General features: G+C 41.4%; 4 protein-coding genes and 2 pseudogenes across 6 annotated transcripts in view; 3 read left to right on the plus strand and 3 right to left on the minus strand.

The window, feature by feature from the left end:
• Window positions 1-16,263, minus strand: part of LOC110050375 (uncharacterized) — a 28,569-nt gene extending 12,306 nt beyond the window's left edge. The window contains exons 1-2 of one of the 3 annotated variants that reach the window (XM_089286228.1): window positions 7,104-7,980; window positions 6,044-6,521 (exon numbers count right to left, since the gene is read on the minus strand). The gene's annotated coding sequence lies outside the window, so the exon portion shown is untranslated. Of the gene's footprint in view, window positions 1-6,043; window positions 6,522-7,103; window positions 7,981-16,000 lie in introns of those variants that run through there. The other 2 variants (XM_089286229.1, XM_020756295.2) reach the window with 2 other exon arrangements.
• LOC149113674 (uncharacterized) lies at window positions 8,623-11,242 on the plus strand. Its single transcript, XM_089287374.1, has 2 exons — window positions 8,623-10,650; window positions 10,769-11,242. The coding sequence occupies exons 1-2, from the start codon at window positions 8,623-8,625 to the stop codon at window positions 11,240-11,242; spliced, it is 2,502 nt and encodes an 833-aa protein (XP_089143500.1).
• Window positions 12,453-14,921, minus strand: LOC149113675 (histone H2B.1 pseudogene; annotated as a pseudogene).
• LOC149113676 (histone H2A pseudogene) lies at window positions 15,167-15,601 on the plus strand (annotated as a pseudogene).
• Window positions 16,264-16,716: 453 nt separating the features above from the next.
• LOC110050282 (histone H4) lies at window positions 16,717-17,474 on the minus strand. Its single transcript, XM_089286232.1, has 2 exons — window positions 17,413-17,474; window positions 16,717-17,244 (listed from the first exon to the last, which is right to left on the minus strand). The coding sequence occupies exon 2, from the start codon at window positions 17,142-17,144 to the stop codon at window positions 16,833-16,835; it is 312 nt and encodes a 103-aa protein (XP_089142358.1). The 5' UTR covers window positions 17,145-17,244; window positions 17,413-17,474; the 3' UTR covers window positions 16,717-16,832.
• A 1,401-nt stretch (window positions 17,475-18,875) lies between these two features.
• On the plus strand, window positions 18,876-20,199 carry LOC110050280 (histone H1.0-like). The gene has a single exon (XM_020756191.2). The coding sequence runs from the start codon at window positions 19,023-19,025 to the stop codon at window positions 19,581-19,583; it is 561 nt and encodes a 186-aa protein (XP_020611850.2). The 5' UTR covers window positions 18,876-19,022; the 3' UTR covers window positions 19,584-20,199.
• Window positions 20,200-20,237: the final 38 nt, after the last annotated feature.

A 20,237-nucleotide genomic window follows, 5' to 3' on the forward strand; every position in this document is an offset into this window, starting at 1 on the left:
ACTCTTGCAAAAAACGGGCGCCAAAGCATAAATAGTTTAAAAGTAATGGTGAATTAGGCATAGGCACTTGAAAACTGTGTTCGGCCACCTTAAACGACTAGGGGGCAGCGACCATTTATTTGAGGAGAAACTGCGGGAGAATTTAACGCAACAGTGCCCTATACTTGTTAACCGCGCGGCCATGGGCCGAGCGCGGTTTTTACCCGTGGTTTTTTTTTTTTTTTTTCGATTTGTAGGCGACCAGACCCAAGCTTTCACTCGGTCAAATTTTGAGTCACGCAACCTGTGATGTTTACTCGCCAAAAGCTGTTGAAACATTTATTAAATCCATTTTGAAATCACTGGCTATCCTTGCAATCTGATTGGCTCTCAATGGTGCGATTTATTCATGAATCGCACTATTTTTTGGTTTAAATCGCATCTTTTTCTCAGCCATTGAGAATGGGACAGTAAAACAAAACAACAAATCAGATTTCAATATTAGTTTAAAGTAAAGAATAAAATTTCAGGAAAATGAAAGGCAAAAAGCCATTGTGTGGAGAATTTAGCAACTAGTATTGCCAAAACTTTGTTGTTATTGTGTTTTTTTTTCCAAAAAACTTGACGAATGTAATTAATTACAGTTTCTAAATGACGATTATCAACTCCTTCAGGCTGAACACCTACTTTAATGGAAGTTTCCAACTTTCAGTGTCCATTTTGATGAATATTTTGGCGATTTTTCTTCAACATCTGCTCAAAATCCGTATGATACCGAGTCCAGTAAAACATAAACAAACGAAAACCACACAACAACAAATTCAGGGCCATCTCAAGAAGATAGATATTTCCAGGTTTCTGGTAGTTTCAAACGAAGCAACAAAAGAGCTCAACTCTGTCGCTGTGAATAAACATAGTCAAAATACACCCCGCTCCACAAAACAGTGAATGAATGAACGTCTTACGAAGCTGGTGTTAGTCCCGCCATCTTGGAAATATCTTGAAACAAATGGCGCCGCAAGAACTTGACAAGGTCCTGAGTATTGAGTCCTTCGCCGAGGTTACAAAAAGAAACGGAGATGATAACGAGCTGGACTCCCTTAAAATCATGCCATTAAACGGTATGAAAGAAAAAAACGTACCATCCACTGGGCATCGTGCACTCGAGGGAGTTTCACAACTCAAAAGAAATCCATCGCAGAATTACGCAGGATGCACCTTCAAATTCCTTCTCCAAAGACAATGAAAAGTCTCAGCCTCAACCACAGAAGAAAGAAAGACCTTCCATCATTGATTCAAGCGACGAGAATTGAACTTTTATACCTGAAGCAGACTATTTTCGTTCTGACTTCAAAACCGCTTGTTTCTTTGTCATGCTCGGATGAGTTTTCGTCACATGACATCGTTTTGCATACTAAATGAGACGTAAAGGCGTTTCCGGTTCCGCTTTTTTTTTTTAACAAACCGGCTACTGGAACAATACACCAAAAGTCTAAAAATTAAGGCGATAAAATTGTGCGATTTCAAAATGGATCTAATAAAGTGGCAATTGAACTTCATGTCGTGCAATTTTGGTCTGAAATCATACTTGTGATTTCAAATCGAACTCGCGCTACGCGCTCGTTCGATTTCGAAATCACGCGTATGATTTCAGACCAAATTGCATTCCACTCAGTTCAATTACCATTATTAATAAATCTCATCTCCGATACTGACTTTCGCGGGAAAAAAATTAAAAACCCAGCGTTCGTCAAAAATTATATTTTTTCAGCAGAAATTTTGCTCGGAACATATACATATTTATATTCGTTTGAATCATCGATGAAATGACCTTTTCCGGATATTTTTTCCTTCGGGGTCAACAAAAACCTCCGATTACAAAATCACGCCGAACCCACACGTTGCAAAAAATCTCTTCAAAACCCTGACTTCGAAGCGATATATCACTTTAGCGTTAATAGCTACCACACATCGGCAGACGGTAAATCTATTCCTTAACAATCCAGCTTTATCGTGTTAAAATTTCAGCGAAATCGAACAAAACTACAATGAATTAGAATTTTCTTGTGACCTCACTCCCTAGACTTGACCTAACAAAGGAAGCCACGGTCGCCCATAGCAACCGAAAAACACGAACATAACAAAGCCGACGTTTTGGCCAAGAGTCCAGAGTTATCGCCTGAGAGCTTAAACGTGAATGGGAACATCTTTTTCGAACTTTTTTCAACTGATTTAGACGAACGACTGGCCTCGGCGGGCTACAAAAAAGACTAAGAGAAAAAACAGAACAAGACAGCAGAACAAGCCGATAATATTTCATCGCGTGGCTTTCGGCGCGAAAACGAAAATACAGCTTACTTCTGGATAAATTCAGCCTTAGAACCCAGCAACTGGTCCCAAATTACTTTCTGTATCCTTACAAATGTCCTGACTTCCATTTCCGAGAGATTTTGCCCCAATTTTGAGCAAATAACCATTTCGCCGACTGCGACCGCGATTACGGTGGCTTGCATACTAAATTCGCTAACTTGAAAAAATTCCCCCGAGTGGGGGATATGACGAAAAGAGCTGAAAAATGGCCTGTAATTGGCTAATGATGAGATCATCCCACTGTCCAAATTTGGTGAGAATCGAAAGTAACGCCAATTTTCTGTCACGCTGTCAATCTGTGGTCACTGGAGTGAACAAAATTTATACATCGGTCGGGATAGAGTTTTATTATTATTAAATTATATGACTTGTGTGACTACTTTACTGGCCCTTTACTCGTGGAAACACGTGATTTGAACTTTGAATACATTTCCGCTATAGCCGGGTGACTGTAGATCACTGAATTAGTAAGTTCCTTTCACCATCTTGTTCAAACTCCCAACCAAGCTTTTATATCAGTGAATTTTAAAAGTTGTCACGAAGTCTGACTGAAGCCGTCTAGTGTTTCGGTGTTTGATTCATCGGATACAATCAAACAAGTTGACAAGGTCTGCCGCAATTGTGGCTGTGTGCTACCTTATCCTCTACTTCCTTTCAGATTGTCTTCTACACTATACAATACTTTTCTAATAGATCAAAATCCCAAGAAGTCTCGCATTCGATTTCTATCGACATCCGATATTTGTCGATAACGTGAGTTTCGCAATCATCATTATGTTTAGCCATGATGACACTGTTACGACAACCTCACGTGCTTTCGATGAAACAGCTTCAGAAAATGCAAAACTGCAAATCTTAAGAAACATCTTTTAACGAACATTATAAGGACTGAAAGCTAGTGTCAGAGTTATGCAGTATTAAAATATCAGACATGCTTCCTTGCAGACTCAAGATAATGCCGTATGCTAAGTTATATTTGAAACACAGACTTGATTTAAATATAACTTACCAAGAATAGTGACACTTGAAATGAATGGGTTTCGCTTAATCATACCCATCTTTCCTCAAAGTAAAGACTCTGTTAGTAACAACAGCGCTAGGGTGAATTGTAAAGGCCAACGACACCCAATGTTATACATAACACTGACTAATAGCTGAAGCACGGTCTCTTTGAATACTGAGTAACACCTGATTTGCAATTAGCTCATTCACTACCCTGACTCGGTCCTTGTTTCATTCGACGTTTTTTCATTGGGAGGCCTTGGGCTGGGTGGTTTAACTTGTGCTCACTCGGCCAAACGTCGAGTCACGCTACATTTGGATGTTCACTCGCAAGGAGCTATTAGGGACCCTACGCAAAACACGACGGCAACGGCAACGAGAACGTCACTAAACAAAAGGTTTGATGAGCAAACTATGATAATGGCTGTGCACGTGAATTATAATTCTTGGTACATTTCCTTGCCGTCCTCTGCAAAACAGCAACGTGAAATGACCTATTTCTGCGTTGTCTGGAGAACGTGAACCACAACGGCTAATTTTTCATATTTCTATTTGGAGCTGGACGCATTCGTAGCATATTCAGCAGGGCAAATTTTAATACCGACAAACACACTGGATAGTTTCAAATAAATGCGAAATTCCAAAGTAAAATAGAGGCACATTTTTTACGAGGCGTCGTCCTCGCCGTCGCCGTCGTATATGCGTAAGGTCCCTATTATTACCCAGGCAGCGACCGCCATTACGGTGGCTTGCATACTAAATTAGCTAACTTGACAAAATTCTCCCGAGGGGGGATATGACGAAAAGAGCTGAAAAATGGCCTGTAATTGGCTAATGATGAGATCATCCCACTGTCCAAATTTGGTGAGAATCGAAAGTAACGTCAATTTTCTGTCACGTTTTCAATCTGTTTTCACTGGAGTGACCAAAATCTATACATCGGTCGGGATAGAGTTTTATTATTAAATTATATGACTTGCGTGACTACTTTACTGGCCCTTTACTCGTGGAAAACTCCAATTAAATTTAATCATGACTTTTAAGAAAGAAAGCTGTTGTTAATAGTGTTATTATCGTGTAGTTCATATCGTTCATGACCATACATATCCCGAAGAAAGTTCTAGATTAAGACCATTACGTCATCGGAGATTTGTCAACGGCTACCACTGATGGTGCAATAATACAGTTTGTGTTGATCAAGTGATGTGATGTCTACAGTAAGAAAAGAATCATCAATGACTGCTTTGGAATGTGCACTGCGTTCCGACGGTAGTGCTAAGCAAGCAGTTAAATTTTTAAAGCGCGGTTATAAGATCTAACAGATCTTCTTGTTTATATTTCGCGCGCTTGATGTATGACGTGGCGTGTCGTTGAAACATGAATTACGTGTGCAGTAATTATAAGGATGCGCAGTTTATGCAACTTTGTGAAGTCTAACCCCACGTCTACTACATGTGCACCAGCTGAGATTTGGTTTCTTATATTAAAGTGCGCTCTCCTTTCGTCTTAAACCTCCCCCCCCCCCGTTCCTCCCCAACCTCCCACCCATAAGGTTCTTGGAAAGAAGTACCCCTTCCCTGAAGGCTTCATAGCGGTCGAAACAGCTGTCCACGGTTGCAATTCTTGGCTTTCAGTTTGGACTCTATCAAAGACTAGCAATCAGTCTTGCCCCACTGTTATGTTAATAGCGATGTTACGCCATAGAGAGCGATTTTCCAATTGAGTTATTGTCAGAAACCAAAGTTTTCACACTGGCCAATATAAAATTGGACACCCAATCCAGTGAACCAGTCAAGACGCCAGACAAACACCTGTAGCTTACGTAAAACGCGGGAAACGTGTGCGAGAGAGCCTGGCGAGAGTCTCTTGTCTGACAATAAATAAGATCAGTCGGGTATCGAAGCAATGGAAAACAAAAGAAATTGAGAATTACTTTCGACGGTCAAGTGAAAAACGTTCAAAGCCAATCTCTTAACGTAGTAATACAAAACCAAAGTAAAAGCGAAGTACCTTCTATACATCAGTGAAAACTGTTCTAAATACACAAACATGAACAAAAAATTACATAACAATGGTAGTGTTTATCCAGGCAAACCTGAATATACGTATAAAATTTTACATGTACATGTAAAGCACTTAAAAAAATTATCGACGCACGAAATTTCTACTTGAGTTTAAGAAGATTTCTTGTCCGTAATTTCTCTATAAATGATATTTATGGCTATCTTGATACTTTTCCAGCGAACGAGTCTCTCTTTCATAAGCGGTCTTGTTTACTTAACACGACAAGTCTCCGACGAATTATGTTTTTCTAGATAAATAAATTATTTTGCCGACGTGCTGAATTAGCTTCTCGCTGAAAACTGTGCTGGAAACCTTAGTCTGATTGATCTAAAGGGAAAGAAAAACTGAGCTGAAGGTTAATGTCGCCGATCTGCGTGAAAAATAATTTATTATTGAAACCGAAAAGCTAAGCACGATGCAGTTGAAATATATAGATGAATACGGCCAATAATAACTAAGTTAAAACCCACCATTGTTCAATTCATGTATAACAGCTAGACTCAGGCAGTGATACCCTAATAATTTATATCGTAAAGCTTGGCAGAAAAATTAGGGACTGAAGGCCCGGTTTTTCTATGTTTTTACATCTATCTATAGACTACGTCTTATGCTCTCAAATTATCCTTACATTATTATTAGAATAACCTTTCTTCTTTGGCTCCTCGATGTTCTAAATTGAGTCTACCGCAAATCCGGATAGATCTGTCGGCTTCGAAAAACATCATCAATATATTGCAGATAAACTGATGTCACTGATACGCCTCCCGATCAGATTTCTGAGCAAGCAAAATAAATACTATTCACTAAACTTCGACGCAGCTGCTGCCTGAAAAAATTTTAATGTCAGAAAAGAAAAGCAATTAATTTTAAAAGGCACTGAATAGGACAACTTGTAATTTGTAATTTGTCTTAGGTGTTGTTGTGATTAGTCTTTGTAATGTTCAAAGCTCTTCCTGGGCACATCGAGCTTTAGCGCTAAACGGTCTTTAATTTTACAAGCGTAGATGTTATTGTAGCGGCCGGCTAGTCGTTTCGATAGTTCAATGTTGAACGCTATGTTAACAGCTTCTCTGAGGTAGTCTTCTTATGACTTTGGACTAGATTTTCTAAAAGAAAGAATAATTTTGATGCATTAACTAGAACTGCCATGAAAGGGTTTGATAAGTGGCTTGTTTCCTCTTTCTAGTATTACTGTTCCAAAGTTCAATTTCCTATCGCTCCCTCGAACTGCTCAAACTGCTGTTTGACTAAGTTTCTCCTACGCTTTGGCCGCCAATAATGGAGAGTTTCCAATTTTCCCCAACTGTTTTATTGTTGAAGCGTTTTTTTGAACCAGGAGAAAAACACCATGGCAGAATCGAACACGGCACGGTACTCGTCCGCATCTAAGGGAACATGATATTGCCTATTCAAAGTGTGAATCACATAAAACTTCGAAAATACATCGGGCTGGTGGTTTAATCGAGACTTTCCTAGCTGGGATATATACCTGGCCATACTAACTATGACCTGATCTGACGAAACACTACACACACATTACCTTCAGACTTAACTCTTCAAACAAAATGAAATTCATGGTTACAATAGCTTCCCTTAAGAAGTCACATATAACCATATTAATTTCAAGTAAAAAGACGCGGCAATCAAAAATATTGTTTTAAAATCATTAAATTATGAGAGTGACTTACCAGTGGCCTGTTGCTGCAAAACTCAGTGAAATAATGAATATACGGCTCAAAGTTGAATAGGAAACAAAAATAAAACATTTAAATATTCTCTGTCCGTGTACACGTATTTCATTTGCATTCGCCCGTCTTATGAGCTCTTTTGTTTTTAATGCAAGCAATTAATTTTTTTTTTGCGGAGTTCGGAACATTTTTTGAACCGAACAAACTGTGGTTGGTTTCAATTTCTATCGCTGTAACACATAAACAAGCTCAAATGTCGTGTGATAATTTTCTTGATGTAGAATGAGGAACTGATAACAATGAAGCCATAGGGTTTTATTGATTCAGCTAAAAGATTTTATTTGCATAAAATAATATTTCACTATTTTAAGTGCGTAACCGTGAGAACAGTAATATCGAATTGAAAATTTGAAATTGCCTTACTTCTTTTCATATGCAGTTTTAGTATGTTTAATTATAGACACAACGCCGGTGACTGGCAATTTAAAACACCTAAAAAACGTCGGGAAATTCTACTGAGGAAATTGCTACCGGAAACGCAGTAAAAAAATATTTTTTTGTTGACTGAAATAAATCAAAGTGATCTTAAGGTGGCTGAACACAGTTGTTGATACCTGTGTTTCATTCACCTTTTTCTCTAAAACCCTTGATCTCTCGGTCGCCAAAAATGGCAGCAAGCAAGTTAACAACACAAACCTTGGTTTTTTGATGGTTGAGCTGCCGTGGTACCGTTGCCATGGCAACATGAATAAAAACAAAAAGGCCTTTAAAATCGGTTTTGTTTATTTATAGAAAATCTAGTCATTAGATTTTCTTTATAATTTGCATGCAACAAACTTGTAACGATTCTCACAAGTTAACACAATTTTGCTAATAATTTAACAGAGAGATCTTTAATTATCCTTTGTTGAAGGTTCACTGGAATATCTAGAATTTCCTTTGTTAAAGTTCACTAGTATTTTCAATACTCCAGTTACTTATTTCCTAAAGTATTTTTGTGCCTAAGCGCTGGTATAAGGTCTCGGTGGGGTTTGCAAGGGTCACCAATGCTCTCCCCGTAAATGCTGAGAAATGCCTTTCCGTCTAATATAGGCTCTGCCAACGAAGTCATATGTCGCACGTCCTCGTTTTCGTAGCCCCTGGTAATGCTAGCAGTAGCTAGCAGCTGAGCGACAGTGGCAAAAGGCGAGTGTTCGGCGCCTTCAAATAACCGGAATCTGTGACTAAGGGAAGGAAAACCCCGACAGAAAAACCCTGGTCCTCCAGGTTGGGGGTTGGGCGTGAGGCCAATCACCTCACCCCATAAAAATATTGTGATTACGGAAACTGGAATCTCAGTGTATACAGGCTACAATGGGTGTAGTACAACGACATGCCGGACCCCAGACGATGCCTTAATTAGCTGGGTCGACGGAAGTATGACGACTATGGGTGAAAACCGAAAGGGGGCCATTCTCCGAACAGCTCGTTGACAAACCCCAAAACTAAAGTAAAGGTGGGATGTTGGAATGTGAGAACTATGTTCTCGGTAGGAAAAACAGCCCAGATCACAGCTGAGATGACTCGTTATGGCATTGGTATATTAGGGATAAGTGAATGCAGGTGGTCGGGATTTGGACGTTTGAAAGCACGAACAGGCGAAACCATCATATACTCAGGCAGGGACGACGATGTACATCAGAGTGGGGTCGCAATAATCATGTCAAAGAAAGTCGCCCAATGCTTAGACAGCTGGAGACCGATAAGTGACCGCATCGTAGAAGCTCGCTTCTTCTCACGCTTCATCAAGACAACAGTCATCCAGGTCTATGCCCCAACCAACGAGGCAGATGATGAGGTGAAGGACGACTTCTATGAACAGTTACAAAAGACCGTGGATGAAGTGCCGAGGCACGACATGCTCTTGGTCATAGGCGACTGGAATGCAAAAGTGGGTGAGCAACAACTTGGAGAGGAAGGCATTTTAGGAAAGTTTGGTATGACAGGGGAGAGGAGCGATAACGGGGAGCGTTTTGTGTCTTTCTGTGCACTGAACAATCTAGCTATTGCTTCGACTATGTTCCCACACAAAGAAATACACAGATACACGTGGACTTCACCAAATGGCCAATATCACAACCAGATCGATCACGTGGCCGTTAGATCCAATTTTAAAAGATCAGTACAGGATGTAAGGGCGTATAGGGGTGCAGACTGTGCAAGTGACCACAACCTTGTGATTGCTAAGACACTGCTTAAGCTAAACAGAACAGGCAGGAGAGCAGTACAAGTCAGAAGATACGAGACCGGTAAGCTGAATGTTCCCGAAATTAGGAAGCAATTTCAGTTGGAACTAAAGAACAGGTTCACCTGTTTACTGCTAGAAGATGATTGTGACGTAAATACTGGACAGGAAGAGGAGGGTGAGGTAGCACGTGATAACGAAGTAGAGAAAAAGTGGAAAAAGATCAAAGACACTTACTGTGAGACGGCCAAGGATGTGCTAGGCTACAGAACAAGGAAGAACAAGAGCTGGATCAGCCCAGAAAGCTGGAAGGGAATTGAAGAAAGGAAACAGCTAAAGCAAAAGTTAGCTGGCACAAGGTCGGAACGTCTTAGGGCAAGGCTGCAGCAGGAATACAGGAATAAAGATCTAGAAGTGAAGAAAAGTTTGAGAAAGGATAAGAGAGAGTGGGCTAACAATATAGCACAAGAGGCAGAGGATGCTGCTAAGTGTGGGCAGATGAAAGATGTGTACGATGCTACAAGAAGGCTGTGCTGCGAGCCACCAAAGAAAATTGACATGGTAAGGAACAAGGAAGGCAATTTGTTGACAAAAGAAGAGGAGGTGCAACAAAGATGGAAAGAGCACTTTGCTGAAATACTGAATAGGCCCAACCCAGAACGTGAGGCCGAAGTGATTAGCGACATGGAAGTTATAGAAGAGATACCATCAGGCCCCATAACTAAAGCCGAGATCAGGAGCGCCATCACTAGCATGAAAGCAGGCAAAGCATCTGGCATAGACTGCGTGACAGTTGAACTGCTCAAGGCTGACATTACAACGACAGTCGACGTACTTCACGACCTTTTCCGTGAGATATGGGTCAGTGAGATTGTCCCCGCAGATTGGAGGAAGGGTCTCATTGTCAAGATTGCCAAAAAGGGGGATCTCACCAAGTGTGGAAACTGGCGGGGGATTACTCTGATGTCTGTTGCTGCAAAAGTGATGTGCAAGGTATTGATTAGAAGAATATCAGGTGGTGTTGATGCAAAGCTACGGAAGGAGCAAGCTGGTTTCAGGAAAGGAAGGAGTACGATAGAGCAGATATTCGTTCTCAGGAACATCGTAGAGCAAGCAGTGGAATGGAACTCCAGCTTATATGTATGCTTTGTCGACTACGAAAAGGCTTTTGACAGCGTTCACAGGAAAACCTTGTGGAAGATCATGGAGAGTTATGGGATACCGTCGAAGCTTGTCAGAATGGTCAACGTAATGTATGATGATAGCCAATGTGCGGTTGTTGACGGTACAGGTCAAACGGACTGGTTTGACGTGAAGTCCGGCGTAAAGCAGGGGTGTAACATGTCAGGGTTTCTGTTCTTACTCGTAATCGACTGGATCATGAGAAGAACAGTAACGGGTGCTAATTAACACTGGCATTAGATGGAAATTGTGGTCCAAGTTAGACGACTTGGACTTTGCTGATGACATTGCTCTTACATCCAGTACGAAATGTCAAATCCAACAGAAAGTGAAAAATCTCAGCACTAACAGCAAGAAAACTGGTTTGAAGATCAACTCCGAAAAGACAAAACTCCTTAGACTGAACACGACCAGCAATGAGAATGTTCAGGTTGACGAACACGATATTGAAGATGTAGAGAGTTTTGTGTACTTGGGTGCACACATCAGCAAGTCAGGTGGCACAGAAGAAGACATCAAAGCAAGGCTAGGGAAAGCAAGGGCTGCATATAGTAAGTTAGATAAGATCTGGAAGAACAGTCAATTTACCTACAAGACTAAGACCAAAATCTTCAAAGCTAATGTCATCTCGGTGTTGCTGTATGGTTGTGAATGCTGGCGAATGACCAAAACAGATGAGAAAAAACTGGATGCGTTCTTACACAAGAGCCTTCGTCGGATATTAAAGATCTAATGGCCAATGCGGATAACAAACGAGGAGATTAGAGCAAGAGCAGGAATGGAGACAATAAGCAAGCAAGTGGCAAGGAGGAGATGGACGTGGCTGGGTCACGTCCTCAGAATGGATCACCACTCACATCCACGAATTGCTCTCACATGGGTACCTGAAGGCAAACGGAAACGGGGTCGACCGCGCGAGACTTGGAGAAGGACTGTAGAAAGGGAGCTGGAAAAGGAAGGTTTAAGAACATGGGCAGCAGCAGCATCGGCTGCGGAGGACAGAACAGCCTGGAGGCAGAGAGCTTACGGCCCAATTCTCCACTTGGAGAACGGATAAATGATGATTTTTGTGCCAAATTTCGTGAAATTTCTAATGAGTGGTTCTCGAGAAATAGCCGTATTTCCGAGGGTGCAATTTTTCATTCAATCGCATTTTTTTTGACTTACTACGCATGCGCTGCATTTAACTGGGTTCTTTCGGTAACAAAGAAAAAGCTGAGAATTGTTGGGTTCTTTGCATCGTTATCTTTTCTAACATATCTTTCTGATAAAAGACTAAAGCCATCAATACACTGCGTTCAATTATAGAGAAAAATAGCACAGATAGTGCGGGTGTTGAGTAAGTAAAATCCTTGTGCACGCACTGAATTGCATCAGCAAAAGCCCGCGAAAACTGTGTTCGGCCACCTTAAGCATGACATTTACGGCAAACAGCCAACATTGTCTCTGATTTAATTTTGTGTTCTTTCCTTCTAATCCTTAAAGAAAACAAATACAAATATTTTCAGTCTACTGTGGCCGTTGTAGAAAGAAGGCTGTTATGAGGAAGAAATGGTGTAATATGATATCTATTTTGTAAGAAGTACACCGTTTCTTACATAACTTACAGGCAGGCTCACGGCTCACAACACGATCGATAGAGATTCAAGCAAATGAAATTATTTCCAACAGCAATGGCAGTGAAATTAATTCACTTGAAACTGAGTCTATCTGACTGCCATTGAAGACGAAGTGAAAACACTGTAGACTTGATAAGATCATGTCTTTGTGTACTTTGTTACTTCGTGCAAATGAGATTCGTACCAGAAACACTGCCGCCATATGTAGTTTAAGTTTCTACAACCAGAGTGCTATGTATTCAAAGACTGACTAATGCCTCCCAAATTTGCCCTTGGCGTTGAATCTGATATCCAAGGTAGGCCACAGAATCAAGAGGCTGTATACTGAGGCCTCGAATTTTTAATCTTAATTCGAATGATCAAGCCTTTTGTTCTACTACTTAAAGGAGAAATTTGACGGTTTGGGCATCTTGAAAAGTCAGTTTAGCCTAAAGTTTTCAAGTCCGCTGTTTATAATCCGCTGTGTTAATCTTCTCCATCCTTGTTAACCATCCTTGTTCCTTTGCGGTTTATTGTTATCTCTTCAGGTGTATTTCTGTCTTAGTAACTACTATTTTCATGTTTCCTTCAATTTAAAGGCAATTTTGGACGTGGCCACCGAAATAACTCAAAATACAGTGACTAAGATCCTTTAAGTCAGTGATCCATATGGCAGTGCCGGGAAAATTAAACCATTACTTGTAGGTCCTCATTAATTAGGCTAGGGCGCGCCGTTTTCCTTGTCGATTCGTTGGTGGCAGGTTAAAACTTTAGTCTTTCGTTTTCGCCGTCGTTTGTTACACTGAATATAACTAAAGTACGGGAAAACTGTACAGGGTATATCTTTCCCACATATTTCCGGTACACATCTATGTGGTCAACATGGTCAAGAGTTTCTTTAGCCTGCGAGTAGGCTCGCGTTTACGGATCACACTAGCCTGGGTGCCAGAGGTTTTTCTTGCGCGGTTTCCGGTGTCGGTCATGTCTGGGGTGCTTACCATTTACAAAAACCATCTGGTTGGAAATTTCAGGCATAAACATTAAACAATTGAATGCCACGTTGCGGGAGAGGGAATCGCTATAAAGTATATCCATATCAGCTAGAGAGACTTAAAAGAGCAGAAAAATAGCATCACCTCAAATCACAGCCCATATTTTCAGAAGCTTCCCAAACGGAATGGCGCGAACCATTTGATTTTTCAACTGGAATTTCCGGTTTTCCCATTTAAATGGTAAGTACCCCTAGTCTCTACTGGGACCCGGGCTTCGCTTTGCGAAGCCGCGCACGACAAAAACAAAACCTCTGGTACCTAGGGTAGGGGCACACTCGCTCTTCACCAGACTCCTCCCTTGCTCGGCGACGCGGTCCTCCCCGCTCACGCTCGCGCGTTTGACTCAAAGGTACATGTGAGCCTGCTCTCAGGCAAAAGAAACCTTTGACCTTAAGACAAAACTTAATGTAACAGAAAACTGCTTAACCTGGAAAATTTTCCGGCTACTTGTGCCTTTTACCACAAGAACCCTTCAAAAATATGTGAAAATAAATATGCGCGTTTGACTCAAAGGTAAATGTGAGCCTGCTCTCAGGCAAAAGAAACCTTTGACCATAAAGACAAAACTTAATGTAACAGAAAACTGCTAAATCTAGTAAATTTTCCGGCAACTTGTACCTTTCACCACAAGAACCCTTAAAAAATAAATATGTGGAATCCCTGAAAAAGGGTTCCCACTGTATGGGTAGCCTTGCGGTAGGAGCAAAGTATGTAACCGCAACGCCACCTTGAATGGATAGCATTGCGGTAGGAGCAAAGTCGCTTTCCTCGCGCCACCAACGATGAGAGCCCGGCTACTACTGTATGGGATGGTGTTAAATTAATATTACTAGCATCTAACATGCAGCCAGTGCTGTTTTTGTTTCTTTTTGGCTAAGTTTGCCGTTTAGAGAAAGGAGCAATTTTCAGCCTCGATATTCTTATATAAAAAAGAGTGTATCGTGGTTCTCTTCGCTGTAATTCTAAAAACTTTCCCAACTTTAGCACGGCATCGTTCGTTATATTGAGAAATAGGCAGAGGTTCAGGAAAGCATATAAGCTTAACGGGTACACACAGAGTATAGATATTTGGACTGTAGTCTGCGTAGCTGGCGGTTTAGTTGGGGTGGAGCGCGCGAGCTACCGTCGAAAGCGGCGATGCCGCGAGCAGCCTGGTGGGAGAAATGTACTGAAGAACTATTTCAGAGACGGGCTTCTTATTTGTGCACTTCCACGTTTGCATTGATTGCGCTTTGAGGAGGGCTTGAAATGGAATACGGCCAGTTGTCATTGACTTTTGTATCATTTGGTGGCTCCTAAAGGAGCCGTTTGTTTTGGCGGGAAACCCACAAAGTGAGTTTACTTGCTGCTGGTGTACTTGGTCACAGCCTTGGTTCCTTCACTCACGGCGTGTTTGGCCAGTTCACCAGGTAGAAGCAGCCTGATGGCGGTCTGGATCTCGCGGGAGCTGATGGTTGATTTCTTGTTGTAGTGGGCAAGACGGGAAGCTTCGGTGGCGATGCGCTCGAAGATGTCGTTGACGAACGAGTTCATGATGCCCATGGCTTTGCTGGAGATACCAGTGTCAGGGTGAACTTGCTTCAACACCTTGTAGATGTAGATAGCATAGCTTTCCTTTCTCTTTCCCCTTCTCTTCTTCTTTCCATCAGCGGCGGCCTTTGCCTTACCGGCTTTCTTCTCGCCTTTCTTTCCTGCAACTTTGGGTGCCATGTCTGTAGATCAGAATGGATTTGAATGAAGACTAGATGATGCGTTTTGTATTTATAACAAAATTTAGAAAGGATCAATTATCATAAGGATCGAAATGCTCGATTCCTGATTGGTCATTTTATGCCTTATCGACCTTTTGAGGTCATATTTTGCATCTGGTTTGTTTATAGCACAAGGAGTCTTTGTTTTATATTGTCAGATGCAAAGTTCTGATTGGTGCATTTCGATCTTCTACAGTTGAATAACCTCAAATAAAATTCGGCGCGCTTAAAATTTGTTTTCATTCTCCGAGAAAACGATTTTCGTGAGTACTACTGTATTTTCAATCATGTCTGGTCGCGGTAAAGGAAAGGCAAAGGGTACCAAGTCCAAGAGCCGCTCATCCCGAGCAGGGCTTCAGTTCCCAGTCGGTCGTATCCATCGTCTTCTCCGCAAAGGCAACTATGCTGAGCGTGTTGGCGCCGGTGCTCCAGTGTACTTGGCTGCCGTGCTCGAGTATTTGAGCGCCGAGATCCTGGAGTTGGCGGGCAACGCTGCTCGTGACAACAAGAAGACAAGAATCATCCCCCGTCACCTTCAGCTGGCTGTCCGTAATGACGAGGAGTTGAACAAACTGCTCGCCGGTGTCACCATCGCACAGGGAGGTGTTCTTCCCAACATCCAGGCTGTACTTCTGCCCAAGAAGACCGAGAAGAAAGCCAAAGCTTAAATAAGCTTTGACTCACAAACAAACGGCTCCTTTAGGAGCCACCAAATGTTAGAAAAGTCACGATCAACTAAACTGTTTGTAACACTTTTAAGTTTATTTTCTTTAGCTAAATCGGCCGTGCTTATATCAGAACCAAGCCCCAATGATCAAGTATTCGTTTTGCGAGTCATTTAGTTGTTGCGTTCGCATTAGAACACTAATATAAGTCTGACTTAGCGTGAACCGCTAAGTCATAAATGCGCGATTTCTGTCTTAGTGTCGGCAAACTCAAACGATCTAAGCATGACTGAGGGCTTGCTTAACTGAGAAACCTGATAGCAAAAAAATTTCAAAAGCGCGGAGTTTTATCAGATAGAGATTCCCGCGTTAGGCACATAAACCAAAACAAAACCTAACTTAAAGAAATTTAAGACGTAACTCACAGTTTTGCAAGGGAAGAATTTGTCTTCTAATGTCTGAACGCTCAAGCAGACTTCGGGTGACTTGGCTTGACTTAGGCTAAGACAGACAGTGTGTGAACCCAAGTACTAGTGAGCCATATGGAGTTAGATCCTCAGCTCCTTATGAGGGTGTGCCGTTTTTTCGCAGATTAGTTGCTTTCAGGCCAAAAATCTTTCACTCTTTTCAGTTTTCTACGCCAGGACACCCAAGCTAAACAAATGCAAATTTTACTTAGTCTTAATTCTTTTATCATGCTAATATCTATATTCATGCAGCAATGCGCACACAACACTCTAACGTGTAACAGTCACAACGGTCTACCTAAATTTTTTCCTCCGAGATATAAGTGGCTCATTTGTAACGACTGTTTGGATTCTTTCTTCAGTAGACTGATAGACTGCGAGCAGTCTATTGCTGGAAAAAAAAACGCAAAACAAGTGAGCGTTCGAGCGTGATATACGAGAGGAGTAGCCTCGAGTAGCGCACGCTAACGACCGCTCACTTCTTTGCGTTCTGCCTAACGGATTTTCGAGCAAAATAGACTGCTCGGAGTAGACTATCTTTTGCCCAATTCAGTCTGCGCGTAATTACGGTATAAAGAACCTTTTATGTTACGGGGGGTTTGGTTGTAATTGTGACAGGAGAATATTTTACAATGTAATAATCAAACGCGCATCGAGTACTCAAGTGAACTATCTTTCGATGTGACTGAAAAACTTTTCTTTCCGTGCGACGGTCTATGTTGGTCATGACTTTTGAGAGATTTGGTGGCTCCTAAAGGAGCCGTTTGTTTGCGTTGGCAGACTGTGCAGTCTAACCGCCAAATCCGTACAGAGTACGGCCTTGTCGTTTCAGAGCGTACACCACATCCATGGCTGTCACAGTCTTTCTCTTGGCGTGCTCGGTGTATGTCACAGCATCACGGATCACGTTCTCAAGGAAAACTTTGAGAACACCACGAGTCTCCTCGTAGATCAGGCCAGAGATTCGCTTAACACCGCCACGGCGAGCAAGACGACGGATGGCTGGCTTGGTGATGCCTTGGATGTTATCACGAAGGATCTTTCGGTGACGCTTGGCGCCTCCTTTTCCTAGACCTTTGCCTCCTTTACCGCGACCAGACATGTTGACTACTACTCATGTAACTGTATTAGCCCGGTTTGTCTCCGTTCTTATTTTTTCCATGTTAAAGGAGGACCTCTCGGAAAACATAATACCTTTTCTCCTATTGGATAAGAAAAGACAACAGAGCAAAGGGTCAGATTAACAGACTCATCCATTATTAGCAAATTCACACAGATCTTTCTGTACAGAGAAAATGTCTTTGCCAATGAGAAAATTTCATTCTAACCCTAACACGACCTAACATTGGAAATTTTATAATTATTTCAACCTTTTGAAACGATTTCATCGTATCCATGCAATCTTTCATGCCTTATAAAACCTTCAATTCTACCTTGGATCGAAATATTCTCACAGAACCGTGAACCGTGAACAGCACAGTCCTTCACAAAACAAACGGCTCCTTTAGGAGCCACCACATGAGTAAAAGCAATGACCGACACGTACAAATGAAATCACAGACGCTTTCATTTCAATAACTTTTGTCTTCGAAGTTGAAACCGAACGTGAAATGTTTAGTCTGTTGTTATAACACTAAAATATGAATCCCCTTGTCCAGTTTTTATTTGGCAGTAGCACTTATTTAGTAAAATGTTGAAGAAATGGACTGATAAAATCGTTTTGCACACAAAGTCTCCAGACACCATATTCCGCCATTTTGTTTCCAATCAACGGTGCCAACTTGAACTTTGTGTATGATTCGACATTTCCCCCTTGAAATTCTTCCCTGAATGTTACATTGACACGAAAATAACAGGGTTTTACGTCGGATCATACCCTTTTCAAATTTCTTGATCTAACAATCGTTTTCTTCAATAAATTTTAGCGCCACGTTCCCTGAAGGTTCCAGTGGATACGGTCTAATAGGGACTATTAACAGGGCTAGGTAAATTTACTAGTATATTACTATTAAGACGGTCTTTCGTTCGAGTTTATTATAGTTTTTGAACTTCAGGGCATATAACCTGACTCTGGCGCTTTGGTAAGATAATATATGCAAATGTTTCCCTGCTGGCGCGTTTTGAGAAATTCGGAAAGTGAGAAATTTTCAGCTTTATCTTTCGTCATATCATTGATTTCTACAGATCTAGAAATGTAAAATCACTTGTGTAAGCACTTTTAAGACCATACAAACGTTAGGAGCGAAACTAGAACAGCCCTGGTGGGCATCTGGGTTACTTACTTACTAACTAAATCTGCCCGAAGTCTAAACCAACAACGACGTGTTTTGTTGAAATTCTGTTTTTGTAGTTAAGTGGATCACTGAATCTCTACATCAAATTTATAGCCTGTAAATCACAATTCTCAGCAGTTTTTCTCATCTCTAATGGCTGGTATGCCCCTGATAAACCTCTGGGCTTCAACAAGTCGGAATCAGTCAATAAACTGACGGGTTCAGAAGTTTGTACTTGTTGGGCAGAGAAAAGTGAAGTTTAGCCACCGAAAATCAGTAAGGAGGTCCAATTTTCTAATTGCTATTTAAACTTAAGGCGTTGGTCTTTATTGAACTATTCGAGATTTTGAAGAGTAGTGACTCTAACAAAGGCTAATTTGTTGTTAATACAAAACTTTGTTTAGGATCTTCTTGCTTTACAAACTTCAAAACTTTGAGTTCCACTCTTTGCCAATCTTTGTCCAAATATATTTTTGCTTTTCAACCTTGCAAATATCACAGGTACCAATTTTTAAAGTTAAGTAAAGTAAAACTCTTTAGAATACGATTTTATCTTACAAAACGTCGACTAAAGTAGCACAACATTTGAGGACGCCATCTTCGATACCTTGTTTCCTCGGTGGTCCGCATTCGGCAAATATTTTCTACTTCCACGCGAATAAGTTTATTTCGAGTCTTCAGTTCCGAAGTGATTTTAAGGTTGCAACATGTCCGCACCAGCAAAATCCCCAGTCAAAAAGAAGCCAACAGCGCCTAAAAAGCCAGCTGATCATCCACCTTATTTGGATATGATCAAGGCTGCCATTTTAGCGCTGAAGGAGCGAAGCGGTTCTTCCCGCCAAGCCATCGAGAAATACATCAAAGCCAACTACAAGGTTGGTGAGGTTGGCTCGCACTTGAAGATAGCTTTGAAGAGAGGCGCCGCCAGCGGCAAGCTTGTGCACACCAAGGGAGTTGGTGCTTCAGGCTCCTTCAAGTTGCCCAAGGAGGAAAAGAAGGAGAAGAAACCGAAGAAGAAGCCCGCTGCAAAGAAGAAGCCCGCCGCCAAGCCAAAGAAGCCCGCCACCAAGAAGGCAGCGAAGAAACCAGCGGCAAAGAAGGCTGCAAAGAAACCAGCGGCGAAAAAGCCAACAGCAAAGAAACCCGCAGCTAAGAAACCGGCAGCAAAGAAGCCCGCAGCTAAAAAACCCGCCAAGAAAGCGGCCAAGAAACCCGCGGCAAAGAAGCCCGCCAAGAAGCCTGCCGCCAAGAAAACGGCTAAGAAGTGAAGTGCGACGATCCTTCAATAAACAAAACGGCTCCTTTAGGAGCCACCACATACAAAAAAGGAATTATCAACGAATATATTGAACAAATATCATTATTTCCGAGTTGGTTTGTTCGAAAGTTTGAAGTCAATTACCGTGAGAGCTCTGATTACAAGTCCTGCCCGACTCTCACCCATTTCTCTTATTTTATTCATTCGTTGATAATGTTATTACAATCCATTCAGATTCTTTTCGGGGTGACTTGGGCAGCTTCAATAACTTCAAATACCACATAGAGAGTTTTCTCAGCGTGACAGAAAATGCTAGGGTGAATGGAGTAAATTGCTTCGAGCTGATCATTGTTTTTAGACTGCTTCTAGTGCAGGAGTCAACAGTGGTATACTAATTGTGCAAATATACAAAAATTATGTCATTTTCAATCATTCAGAAAATGATTTTGTTTCAGTATTGCAAACAGAGGTCATCTAAAGCTCATAAATGTATCACAGCACAGTAAATGTAATAAAATAGTCTGCACTTTTAAGGGTTGACTAATACGAGACAGAGAAACCTTTTGAGTAGAACTGACAAAAGGCTCCGTGATCGGTTCTGTTTCAGCAGACAATTCCAATCCAAACTTAACACACTGTAATAATTAATACACCAAATGCACGA

This window comes from Orbicella faveolata, unplaced genomic scaffold (assembly GCF_042242905.1).
Source record: "Orbicella faveolata isolate gen_17 unplaced genomic scaffold, um_ofav_v1 contig_14, whole genome shotgun sequence".
NCBI lineage: Eukaryota > Metazoa > Cnidaria > Anthozoa > Scleractinia > Merulinidae > Orbicella > Orbicella faveolata.

Excerpts from the sequence above, each read along its gene's own strand:
- LOC149113674 (XM_089287374.1), top strand. The coding sequence starts at position 8,623 with ATGTTCTCGGTAGGAAAAACAGCCCAGATCACAGCTGAGATGACTCGT. Across the intron at positions 10,651-10,768 it reads GGTTTGACGTGAAGTCCGGC|TTAGACGACTTGGACTTTGC; the intron begins GTAAAGCAGGGG and ends TTGTGGTCCAAG.
- LOC110050282 (XM_089286232.1), bottom strand. The coding sequence starts at position 17,144 with ATGTCTGGTCGCGGTAAAGGAGGCAAAGGTCTAGGAAAAGGAGGCGCC.
- LOC110050280 (XM_020756191.2), top strand. The coding sequence starts at position 19,023 with ATGTCCGCACCAGCAAAATCCCCAGTCAAAAAGAAGCCAACAGCGCCT.